This window comes from Lemur catta, chromosome 1 (assembly GCF_020740605.2).
Source record: "Lemur catta isolate mLemCat1 chromosome 1, mLemCat1.pri, whole genome shotgun sequence".
In the NCBI taxonomy this organism is placed as follows: domain Eukaryota; kingdom Metazoa; phylum Chordata; class Mammalia; order Primates; family Lemuridae; genus Lemur; species Lemur catta.
In genome coordinates this window covers 130,059,442-130,072,810 of record NC_059128.1, presented here as the reverse complement: position 1 = coordinate 130,072,810, position 13,369 = coordinate 130,059,442, and the positions used below count along the sequence as shown (strand labels likewise).

The 13,369-nt window shown below is 34.9% G+C and overlaps 1 protein-coding gene across 1 annotated transcript in view; it reads right to left on the bottom strand.

Moving 5' to 3' along the window:
- MRC1 (mannose receptor C-type 1) overlaps positions 1 to 13,369 on the bottom strand; it is an 80,821-nt gene that overhangs the window by 45,011 nt on the left and 22,441 nt on the right. Inside the window, exons 5-7 of the mRNA XM_045534233.1 lie at positions 10,847 to 10,960; positions 7,043 to 7,189; positions 2,839 to 3,024 (exon numbers count right to left, since the gene is read on the bottom strand). Coding sequence (XP_045390189.1) covers positions 2,839 to 3,024; positions 7,043 to 7,189; positions 10,847 to 10,960 — 447 coding nt within the window. The remainder of the gene's footprint in view (positions 1 to 2,838; positions 3,025 to 7,042; positions 7,190 to 10,846; positions 10,961 to 13,369) is intronic.

The following is a 13,369-nucleotide window of genomic DNA, read 5'->3' as shown; positions in this document are numbered from 1 at the left end:
CTTTAGTTGCACTGTTATAGATTATATCTCCTGAGAGTTGAAAAAATGAAATTGAGGTAGGTCTACCATTACTCCCTATCATAGGAAGCTACTTTTTTTGTTACAAATACTTTACCATGCCAACTGCACTCCTATTGTTAAAAATATGGTAGCTTATTTATACAAATCTATTTGCCTACCATAAATCTTACAAATGATTTAAAGTGACAAACATTTAAAATCACTTCTATTTTACTGACTGTTGTTATCAAGAATATTCTAGGTGCTTCCATTAAAGATAAATCATTGTACTAGGAGTGAGAATGATCTATACAGTGAGAGAAAAATAAAATGAGGAGTGAGGCTGGCTCCTGACATTTGGCACTTACTCATTAGTCGAGGAATATAAGTGAATCTGCAATTGTTTTTACCATAAAATGTTGTGAAATACTAGCAAAACTTAAATACCAAATAAGGTTAAAACCAAAACAACTAACATAGATTTAAAATGTGATTATTTTGTTTTGAGATTCTATTGAGAACATGATTGATTTCATCAGCAGTTATTCTGAAAAATTCCAAATATCACAACAAAAATGAGATACAACTGAAGTGATTGAAGGTCTAGGATTTCCTGGCTGAAAAAATAAACATTTCCAAATTTTAAAAAATCAAAGAGTATACAATTCAACATCTATTTAATTTGCACAACTAGGAATACCATTCCAAATGTTGGGTGTATTATCTTTTAACAGTAAAATAAAATTACTTGCCAAAGGATTGTAAAGATGGAGTGTTGAAAGGAGGAAAATACCGCACTATATAAGAATTTCGCTAAGTGGTCTAGTCTCTTCCTCCTAAAAGTTGTCATTCAATTTTGCTTTTGGAGAAGTCCCTGACTGGCCTCGTGCCAGCCCCAGCAGATGTTTCCACTGCCATGGGTTGAATGGCATTGCCAAGCTGATACCCTTTTCCTTTCACTTGATTTGGCAAATCATGATTTTTTAAGCAATAAATACATGCTTCACAGTGACCTCATGTAGCCCTCAAGGATTTCAGTTGAAGACCAATGAAATGCCAACCTCCCAAGTCCCACAATCATAATAAAGTATGAAGAGTTTCCTATACGTATTCCTCTCACTAAACTGTTCTCCACCTATAGCTTTTGCAATTCCTAAGTCCAATCTTGATCCTACAAAAATACATAATATGTGGGTGTAAAGTTGTTAAGCTGATTTTGATAAATCAATTGGGGAAATTATAACTAGTTAGTTGGCATAGCCATAACTTATGTGTGCAGGTCTCAATGTACCCACTTGAAATATATTTACAAGCTTAATATCAAATATACTATCTCAAGTAGCTAAACAAGGTTTTCCTAGGCTTTTATAAAGAGCCATAATTTTAACTTTACAACTTTACCTTTATTAATAATTATTTTATTGTTTCAAATAAATAAATCCTTATCAATAATTTTTTTAAGGGGAAGGTTTTCTAATTCATTTACTAATTGTCAAGTAGAATATAAAAGCAACTTGGCCATTCAACTTTCCCAAATAATTATAGCAATAAAAATATCAGTTTCTTCTATTACTACATCACGTGCTAGAAAGTAGAGCAAAATTTGTACTTTAGTTCTACAGCACCTTGACTAACCTGCTTTCCGCTGATTCTTTGGCAAACTTGATTAGCTATTATAAGTGTCATGATAAACTTAAGTAACTGTTATTCAGACATAATCAGTTTTGATTCCATTATTATCTTTCAGTCGGAATTTTCCAGGCTAGGTAGACATAGAATAATCAAGAAATTGTCAATAGGCTACAGCCAGCTATTGTAATGGCCTGTGACAATCAACGAGGTTAACAGAGCAAGATGAGTTCCATTTGGCACAGGTGCCAGGAGTAGTAGGGTCTGGGGGTCTTTTAAGTCTTTCTCTGCCAGTACTCTACTTTGTTCTCATCTATTTGTTAATTGCTTTTCCCCTCCTTCCTCCAACCCCCATCAGTTTCCAGGCACTAAGTGTCAGGAAACTGTCTCCACCATCCCCACCATCCATTTCCTCTTGTTTTGCTGGAGGGAAATGAAGAACAGCTGCAGCTGTTGCTCAGCAGCCTCATCAGTGCAAGATGAAAATGATAATCATTTAATCACCGGGACTGCAGAATGCCCATTAGCATTATGTGCTTTCTCAACCCGCTCTTCTTCAACACAAGCACTCCCAACTCATTTTACCCATTTTTTTTTCCTAATTCAGACATCTTCTATGTATTTTTAAAATTATATGCCTAAAATGGAGATACAAATTTCTTTCAAAGGTTTAGGCCAACACCTAACCACTCCAAAAAAAAAAAAATCTCATTTCTTTCACTGTTCAACCCCCTCGCAGCATTAGCTAGATTCCTAAAGAAAAGAAAATCCGAAAGTGTGACATGGCTCATGGAGAGAGCTTCCCCAGGAGATAAAATATGGACCTAAAAAAGGAAAAGACACGCACACATGCACACAAATCATTCCAAAGAATGAAACATTGTTGACAAGTTTAAGGCAGACCGCTCTGAATCTGGATAATTTATAGAAAGATAATAATTTAAAAGCTATCCATAAATTGATTACATAGTAAAAGAAAAAAAATAATACATTGAATTATCTTTTAGTGATAAGAATTCTTTAAATTACCATAGAATTTTCACATGGGTGGCACGATTAGCATTTATTATTACATTCATTAAATTGCTCCTGTAATTGCTAATTTAAATGGATTAAATTTGACATTTATGATGAAATTGCCCAGAGATGGGTGGGGAGAGGGGCTGCCAGGACTAGATTCAAGCATATCACCAGTGCACGGTTTCTCACCGTATCCTAGCTGAGAGATGATAAAGTCAAACTCCTCAATGCTGTGGATGCTGGCGAGGTCGCCTCCTTCCTTCCTACACGCGATCAAGGCATCTCTCTGGATTTTCTTCTCCTCTCTGTGAATCTTGTAACAGTGACCCGCATACGGCCACCACTGACTAGGACAGTTGGTGGGCACATCACTTTCTAGGGGAAAAAAAAAAGAGTTTGGAAAACATTTAAAAGGGAAGATGTGTTTAAAATTGTAACCATGGTTTTACCATTCTATACATGAAATAGCTCCTAGTTATTAGGAAATTAAGGTAATATTTCTTCATTTTTCTGGCATGTATATTCACAAAAGATAGAATAGACATAGTCTGTTTGTTTTTAAACTAAAAAAGCAAAAGAACCCATTTTTTACTATAAAAATAATCAGATGGGAAAACCCTTTTAAAAGTTGTACATACAACAAGACTACACTAAGGTACAACAGACTGTCTAATTTTATCTACATCTTATCAGCAAATCTGTATGAAGCATCTATTATGTACTGTTTAAATGCGGGAGGCCCGAAAGGTTGGATAGTTAATATAGCCCCTAAAAGATTTTAATTTACCTTCATCCCGTGGACATTAGGGAGCCAGTCACTCTTCAGAGGACGGGCAGTACCCGTAAGGCAGGCACGGGACAGGGCAGTGTTGAAGCAGGCAGTAGAATGGGTGGGGGACGGGGGCCACCAGGAAGGCACCGCAACAATGGCAGCAGCCACCTGTGCCTCGGAAGGGATCCACTAGCATTTGCTTGTTTCCAAAAAATGACATGTGCTCTTGTGCCCAGGGGAGGGATTTTGATTCAGACGTTTTTCCCGTAAAACCTGAATTTGCCACAAGTTGTGTGATCTTAAGTCACATCACATGAACAAAAGTATCTGCACACGTATAAAAGTTCTTTAAATATTAGTACTCATACTAATATTAAACTACCCATCCTGTGTTCTTCTGAACTAGAAAAGAATAATGTGCATGTAAATTACAAATACCATACAATTACTATTTTATTAAGCCCGTGGTCAACATCCTCATTATTGTTACTAATAGTTATGGTCAAATTGCATCATCTTGATTACATGTTGCAAAAATTTACTTTAATGATAACAAGCTGAGGAAGGTGACGGTAAAGATGTTTGAAGGTGAAGATTCACTGTATTCATCCCTATATGCCCTTGAACCTGGCACAGGGCCTGACACATGCAGGTGTAATGGGTTATATTTGATATACAGCAGTTTATTATTACTATTTCATGGACATGACTTCAAACAGCAATTTGGCAGCATACTTTGTTTAGAGAGGGACTATGCTACCAAATGAAAGTCACTTTATATGTTTATCTAAGCTTGACGTTAAATGTTCTCAAATGGCTGCCTTAGTAAATGTTCAATATAGGATACCTTTCTTTGTTATTCTTTTACTGAATTGGGCCCATTATCCCTTAAAGGCAGAGAGTAACTGAAACACCTTTGTTTTAAGCCCAGAGTTCTATGCGCAGTAGTCATTCAAGTAAATAATCAGTCATGATGCCCAAACACTAGATTATTGTAATAGAAAAATACATATTTTAAAAAATTCTATTCCCTCAATACAATTGAGATTCTGTGCGCTTCCAGTGGTTACAAAAAAGAGAAAGAAAGAAGGAAAGAAGGGAAGAAAAGAAAGGAAGGAAGGAAAAAAGGAAGGAAGGAAGAGAGGGAGGGAGGGAGGGAGAGAGGCAGAAAAGAAAAGAAAAAGAGAAAGACAGAAAGAAAGAAAAAGAAAGAAAAATGTTAGTATAGCTCTAGAGCCCTCTGGTGGGTTTTTTAATTTTGCTACCTGGGCAAGTGAAAATAATGTCAGCCAACACTGAGTGCTTCAAAAACTGAACAGATGAACTTTAAAAATATTTTAAAACATAAAAACAAGCAACTCAAGCAAAATGAAGGGGAGTTCCCTGGGGTAGCCACAAAACATTAGTTGTTCCTCTAGAGCACCAATAGAAATAAAAATATAATGCAAGCCACAAATGTGAGCCACATACAAAATTTTAAATTTGCTAGTAGCCATCATAAATAAAAGTAAAAAGAAACAGGTAAACTTCACTTTAAATAATACATTTTATTTTACATAGTCTATCCCAAATATTATCATTTCAACACTGAATCAATAAAAAAAATGAGATATTTTACATTTTTTTTTCATGCTAAATCTTGGGAATCCAGTATGTATTTTCCGCCTGCAGCATATCTCAGTTTGAGCTAGCCACATGTCACGTGCCCACGTGTGGTTAGTGGCTGCTGAACCAGACAGTACAGCTCTAGAGACCTGGGACTTACACATAAACAGGGTACTGTTGCAAGGACTAACAGAGTATGAGGTTGAATTCTTGTCCACAGGGGTTGCCAATCATATATGCTGCATAATTTGATCTCTGATATACTTTTCCAAGCTCTGGTTTATTTCAGTTTATAGATAAGATAGAACAGTTAATCCAGGAAGTACAGAGATGTTCAGAAACCAATGTCAAGTGGAGGTTAGCAAGTCAATCAAGGGAGATACAGTAGAGAATTTGCTGAGTGCGTGACAGTATGAGCAAGATTTCACGGGAAGAAAAGGTATTAATACTTCCATTTTACAGATGAGGAACCTAATACTGGCAGGTAAAGCTAATAATAAGGCCAATTTATATATTTCTGCCTCCTGTACTAGAGAAACTTTAACATAACCATGCTCTCCCCTTCCCCAGAGAAGGGAATTCTATGTCTTAGAAAGAAAATTACATGAGCTCTTCCAAAAAGGGAGAATTATATTATTTCTCCTACAGGAGGCATAGAGGAGGGGAAATACAAAAATAATTCAGCTCTCCCTAAGGATGTCCCCAGTCACTATGGAGAGCCTATAAAGTATAATCAAAGACAATAACCAGGACCCTCATCTATGTCCATTAGAGATCTTGGCCAAATCTATATCAATTAAAATTGCAAATACACCCACTCCCTAATCCAGCAAGTCCACTTCTAAGAATTATCACATGCATGAAATGACATCTGTATAAAGTTATTCACTTCAAGATTGTTTGTAATAATAAAAGATTGGAAATAAACTAAAAACTCATTCATAGAAGACTGGCAAAAAAATACGTATGTATATGTTCCCTCCCTGCCATGGCTATTCAGCAGACATAAAAATGAACACAGAACTTTATGGAAAGATGTAAAAAATTGTTATCAAGTGGAAAACTTAGGGTAAAGAATATATGCACGGTATACTGCCATTTGCATAAAACAGGCAAAAATAATATAATTCATAGAATAACTTGGTAAGAATACACGCCCAGAAATGATTCGTCTCCAGACAGAAGAACTGGGTGTGAGAGGTGCTAAGACAACATGATGATTTCATCATTTTGCACCTTTTGAATTTCTAGCCATGTCAAGCATATTAAAAAATAAAAGACACTGCTTTCAAAGTCAAGGAGAAAAAAAGTCAAGAATGTCACACTGTCAGGTTCCTTCAGCAGAAAATAAATAAATAAATAAAACCATTTAACATGTTAGTTGTCCCTCCAAAAACAGCTGATAGTAAGAAAAAACAATGTAGCTTGTTTTTTGTCAATTTGAAGAAAGAATTAATTTTTGCCTTAGTAATTTAATTCTTCTATAAAATATAATGGAAAGCATAGTTCATTTTATTTCCTGGAGTCTAGCCTATCTGTAAAATTCAGTTACTACTTTTTGGATATTTTATTCCATTCTGTGTAAGATGCCACCTTGAATTGCATGGGAGCCCAAACAGATCTGTGAGATCGTAATAAAAATAACCCTTTCAGATATTTATTATGCTAGCTTGGATTCCAGTCATATGTGCAAGTTTTATATATCCTATGAATATCCTTTTCCTCAGCCATCACATGTGAATGATAATTCCTACCTCATAGGGCTGTCATGAAGATAAAATTCTTATTTATGTCGAAGGCTTTGCACAATGCCCAGCACTGCAGCCCACACAGGAAATGCTGGAAACCAGTAGCAGTAACCAACAAAAAGAAATATTGCAGGAATGTCCTTAGGTTTACTCCATAAATTATCAACAAAACCTCTGGAGTCATTTCATACAGTTACAACTAAGCTGAAACGTTATTTATCTGTAAATTCTAATATCTGAGGCACTTCAGACCAAATAGGTCACTTACCTGAGGGAATAACAAAAGAATTCAAAGTAGTGTTGCCCTTCTTACAAATGTAGCCTAGTTTCTGAACACATTCCAGATTTTCCCATTTTGCATTTTTTCCGGGATTTAGTGACACACAGCTTTTTCCGGGTTCAGCTGATGGACTACCTTTGAGGAAAAGGAAAAGTTAACGTGGGCCTCTTATAGGTATTCCAAGCAGATATTGTTCCCAGCCTCATGTGCTCATCCTTGAGATTTAACAGACTCCCATTCTGTCTTTTGCTACACATTCGCAAATAAGTATCTACTGACTGCACAGCGAAAGACACCATGGGTGTCTATTTGTTTTCTTATTGTTGGATCATTCCAATGCCTAAACTGTTAATTATACAAGTATACCTCTTTGAAATGAATTTTTTCTCCATTACCAACAAATAAAGCTAGACCTTAACACTTAAACAATCATCACCCTGTATCATAGTATGTATCATAGAGAGGTACATAGCAAAAAGAACACATGATGCTCCAAACCAGCTATCTTAAACATTGTCAGTACCCACCAAATAAAGCTAAGTCACGCTTACCATGAGGTCCAGGCTAGAGAATTTGAGGACATGGAGAAATCTTTCCCAGTTAGAGAGAGGAGACAGGAAAGAAGGTCAATAGAGGAGAGAGAGCCCAATGGAAGGAAGAAGTGTAAGGGAAAGATGTCATGTTCCCAGAACCGAGATTCTTTCTCAATATCTTCAACTCAGCCCATTAAAGAATACTATTAGCAGCTAAGCCTTCATCCATTTCTTACTCGAAGCTGATTAAAGAATCAGAGAGAGTGGACATTGCTAATGGAATGGGTACATGCACTGACACCCACATTTCTCATGCTTTTTGATACTTTGATATATGATGTTAAAATCAGTGCTCTGAAAACTACCTTCATCTCACACCTGTAGACAGGGTGAATGGGCACATTCTGTTAATAACTCTGCCTTGTGGCTTGTGACATGTATATAGCCTGTGCCTGAACGTCACTCTCCCTTCCTGCAAGATGGGAATCATATTACCTGCTCCAAAAAGTCTAAATCAGAAAGTTTTGAAAGTTATTTAAATACCACACATACACAAATTGTTAGTAATAAGTATAAAGATGTTTTAAAATTTATAGCTATTATGACTAAAATAACAGGATAACTGAACTAACAGGTAAGGTAGCAGTACTAGAAATAAACTAGAAATAAACTAGAAATTCAAGAAACAAATAATATATTTCATAGCTATTGGTGATTAAGATATTAATTCATAAACCATGTTATACATTTATTTATCAATACACACCCTTACCAACTTTAAGACATCAATTCCTGGCCTTTAGTGCTTTCCATAGTTATTATATATTTCAATGCACACTTTCTACATCATCTATGTAAAATATTCTCACTTCAAAAGTGAATATATTTTAACAGATGCATTGTTAATTACTCGGATGCTTGACTGAACAATTGATTCAAGAACAATTTCTAATATTCCATAAGATTTCTAATATTAGTTTAAAGAAGCTCTCATACTATTTCAGAAGGTGATTTGATCTGATACTGACTTCTCAGGAATTTGTTTTAATAAAAAAGAGAGCTTCATTTCCTTTCCCAATCATATTCCACTTGCATTCCTCACCTTCAGCAAAGGTAACCCCCAGATTTTCTCACTGATGTCAAAAAATGCGAGTGGTTAAATATTATAATCATCACTCCCAAACTGAATGATAAATAAAATGATCTGCCTAATGTTATATAATAATTTAGCAACAAAGACAAGAATAAAAAGTCTAGTCCCCTAATAAATGATTATTATTGTCTAATGACCTAATTGAGCCCAAGTGGTATCTTCCAGTTGAATTTGACTGAATGGGTAGGTGGACAAATTAAATCTTCACTCATTAAAAAAAAGACATATTCTCTTGTAGTAATATTTATTTTGCATATTCCAGAAGAAAATAGAGCTGATTATCATTGCAAGATTTGAGTGACAGCCCTGTAACCATCATGCATTGAAGGAATGCATTAAAAGTGAAATTTCATAGTAAATTCTAATTCATTGAAGCCAAAATATATCCTCTAAAAATTCCCTCTCATGGTATTTGTTTGTTTAAGAAAGAGTTTTGTTCTGTGGCACAGGCTGGAATGCAGTGGCATAATCATAGTTCACTGCAGCCTCGAACCCCTGGGCTCAAACAATCATCCTGCCTCAGCCTGCCAAGTAGCTAGGACTATAGGCACGTGCCACCACCTGGCTAATTTTTTTTAATTTTTTCTAGAGACAGGGTCTCGCTGTGTTGCCCAAGCTAGTCTTGAACTCTTGGCCTCAACCAATCCTCCTGCCTTGGCCTCCCAAAGTCCCTCTCATGTTTTAGTGTCTATTTGGAATATTATTTTACCATGTTTTCTTTTTTGAATATAATAAGCCAATATAGGAAATAGAGAGTTTAGTTTTCTAAGTCAAATGCAAAAAGCATTCAGTGGCTTTAAAAAATAAGTCTGACTGCATGAAAGAACACCGTATCAGTATTGCCCACAGTTGAACTGATAAATGAACACGTGACCAATGTGATAAGCCTCTCCTTTCCCACACCCACAGCAGACATCACTAATCACTAATTGAACTCTTTCCTAAAAAAACAAGATTGGTTCTGGGATGGGGTATGGGGAGTGGCGTGGAATCATACCCAATAGAGGACTTCAAGTAGCTACCAACACCAGATTATATTGGAGAATAAGATGAAAATGTCTTATCATTAGTCTTTTTGTTTTCTCTGAATATTGCTTTATAGGTAAACTTACATTTAGTAATTGTTCTCCTTTTATATCCTGTTACATGTATGTTATGACAATGTAGAAATAATTAGTTCATAGCCTTTTCTGTCCTCCAAAAAAATAAGAAAGCTGTTGAACATTTTTATCATCCCCTGACTCTATTTTTCTACAAACTACAAATTGTCAAGAAAAGTGCTAATGAATTTTTATGATAGTATGGGATATCATATAACTGAGATGGTATATTTAATCCAACTCCATTCGATTAAAAACAGCAAAAAATGGTATAAATGTGGATCATTGTCACAGTGACAGCAAGAGTGCAAATATCTCATGACTCAAAATATAGAGTCTGGGGTCTCCAACCTCAAATAATTTCATTTCACTTAAATTCATAGTGTTTGTGTATGTAGACATAAATATATATGCATAAAATCTTTAAATACTATATGTAGCATTATATATTATATGTCATAAATGTATATTTTATTTATAAGCACTTTCAAATGAAACATTATAAAATGTAAATGATCATGGCAAAAGAGTCAAATGTCTGTCATACAAAAACTCGCAAGCACCTTACCAAACTTTACAAATAGGTGTTGGATAATCCTTGGAAGGATGATGACAAGGTTGATGCTACATCAAGTATATAGTAACAATCCTACTAGCATATTTAGTAAATCATGTTTAAGAATAGCTACAAAATTTGCTTTTGGACATAATTCCCACTAAATCAGGGGATATTCTGAGGATTTACACTTTAAACAGAGATCTGCATTGACGTCTGTGATAATCATGGCAGACAAGTCCTCATCCCAGGAAGCTGGTATAACCCTACGGTTTTAGTATATTTTAATCAGGCTGGTGGATTTCAAAGCAAGGTGAGAAACGAACTCTATTTGATGAAGTCTGTCAATCCTTCTCTCTTTGAGATCTACATGGGAGATAATGAAGGTCTTCCTGGTATGCAGACAGATTAAATTTGGATTAATTAGACCCCGGAGGAGTTCAACCCTACCTGGTAGCCAGTTCAAATACCGGAATGGACTGCCGCCACTCCACTGCCACCCGCTGTTGAAACTCAGGCTGTTAAGTCCAATCCAGAGTCCTGAAGTCAAAGAACTGGTTAATCCTGTACAACAAAAACAAAAGCAAAACTGGCATTCAGAAAAGATGCTGAAATTAAATTCAGAATTAAGTGCTTGAATCAAAATGTAATCGAGGGAAGTAACAGTAATCATACCTATTTCTCCTGTGTATCTCCTAACAATGTAAGGTGAGTAACAGGTAAAGAAAGCAGGCACAGGGAGCACAGATAAGCTACTAAGAGACTTGTTAGGTTCTCACCCAGATCTAACTCAGCTTCAAACCCATCCATCATTTTGGCTATTACATACTTTCTCCAGGATAGCGTGAATGCATTTCTTATTCGGACAAGACTGACTGTCAATAAATAATGACATTTTTACTTCATTTTAGAGTAAAAAGATTTATTTTTTATTATATAAAAGTCAAAATTTACTATGATGGAAAAATAAACATTTCAACCTATCACTTTGATAACTTCTATTTCAGAATTTATTCCATAAATTTTATTTTATGATAATTTTTAAGGCGGTTTTTCTTCTTCATTATAATGAAAATTACATGCTAAACGCTCAGTGTTTATGGTAACATGAACAATGCTTTATTTGGGCAGTTAATAAATCATAATTACAATGTGTCAAACTCTGTACTAGGCCTGATGTAAAAATTAAGAAAAAAAAAAAAAAATAGAAAACATGGACCTCAGCCCTCCAGTGGGAAACACTCTAGCCTGTTATTAACTATATCTTTTTAAAAACTATAGGTAAGAATTTTCTATTCTTGCTAAATTATTTTTATTGATTAAAGGCAATTAATTCAAAAGAAAACTGTCCTTTGGCTTTAATAAAATACCTGTTGGTAAACATAAATGGACCAGTTTATGTTTACTATTATCCACAGGATGTATTTCCACAGTCAAATATTTTCAGTGGTAACAGTTGCCATTTATCAACTACTTACTGTATCCAGAGTACCATATTTGCTCATTTAATCCTAACAAACTATGAATTGAGTAATATTATCTCCATTTTATAGATCAGAAAACTGAGAGTTTAAGTGACATGCTAGAGCTGAAATTTGAATCCAGGTTCATATGACACCAAAGCCCAGTCTCTTTAGTTCTCATGTAACCAATGAAACTATCTCAAAGTCACTAAAATTTTTCCCAATTTTTATTAGTTTATATACACACCCAATCATGTCACACATTCAAATGAACAGGGAGTGAATCAATGCCAAAAATCTTATCTTACATTTATTGTACCCCAATTCTATTAAGAGTGCAGCTGGCTTTCTTAGAGATCATATGACTTGCCTGTTGCTCTAGTTTGTTCAGCATTTAGCAGAGAGGCACTTGCAGAGAGAGAACCACTTGAGGATTATTGGCTAGACTGATACTGATTCGGTAAGTTGATGTTTAATAAACTGAACTGAACTCAATACTGGATGTGTTTGCTGAAAAGTAAACTCCATTGTGTGATTTCTTTAAATGAAATAATAAAATAAAAATAGGATGACATTAAATACTGGCATGTAAAAATCGATGAAAATTAATTCAAATTCACTTATTTTTATTTTATTTCTGATGCTCTAGAAAACAAAGTTTAAAAGCTAGCACAGATATTTCACTTAGATACTGTCTATACCTTGGGAGGTATCGAATCCAATTTCTCAATTTTACAGATGAGGTGACTAAGGACAAGAGAGGTCAAGTAACTTGTTTCAAGAGAAGCAGAGGATTAGTGGATCAGGATTGGAACTCAGGGTTCAATTTGGTTTTTCTAGTACATTCAATCCCTGTTTACATTAAATTTGCCTGTGAGTTATAATTATTATAGTAACTTTTCTAGATAATTTTAAATGTTAGAGCACCTTTAAGCAAAGAACAATGAACTAGGCAGATGTTTCTGATATATGTCTTTGCCTTCAAACAATATCTATTGCCAGAACTTATTTGAAGTTATGGCAACTTATATGAAGACTCAGCATCTGGTTTCTGAAAGTTAGAATTTTATCCCAAATTATAGAAATATTTATTATAAAGCTATGTCAGGGAAATGACATTATCAAAAGGGGAAATCTTTGGTTTTAAATCTCCAGGGTAAGCTTCCAGCATAACTGGGTTCATTAAAAAAAATATGAAGCACTAAAAATAATATTATTATTTATGTCACTTTAGGAAAAGTTAAAGAAACCAAAAAAAAAGTGTTGCCTCAATTCATTCACGAATACAGGTAACTTATAAGGTGTCAAGAGGAGATACCTGTCTACCAGACTGTACCTTAGAAATATTCTGGAATCCATATCATATTGATGTTATCATTTAGGTCAATAATTACAATTGAACATTGGATGATTTTTTTCACAAATTCCTTAAAGTTGTACTAACATGAATAATAATTATCTTTATACTTGCAGAGAGATAGTCCAGAGAAAATGCTCCTGAAAGGTAGCC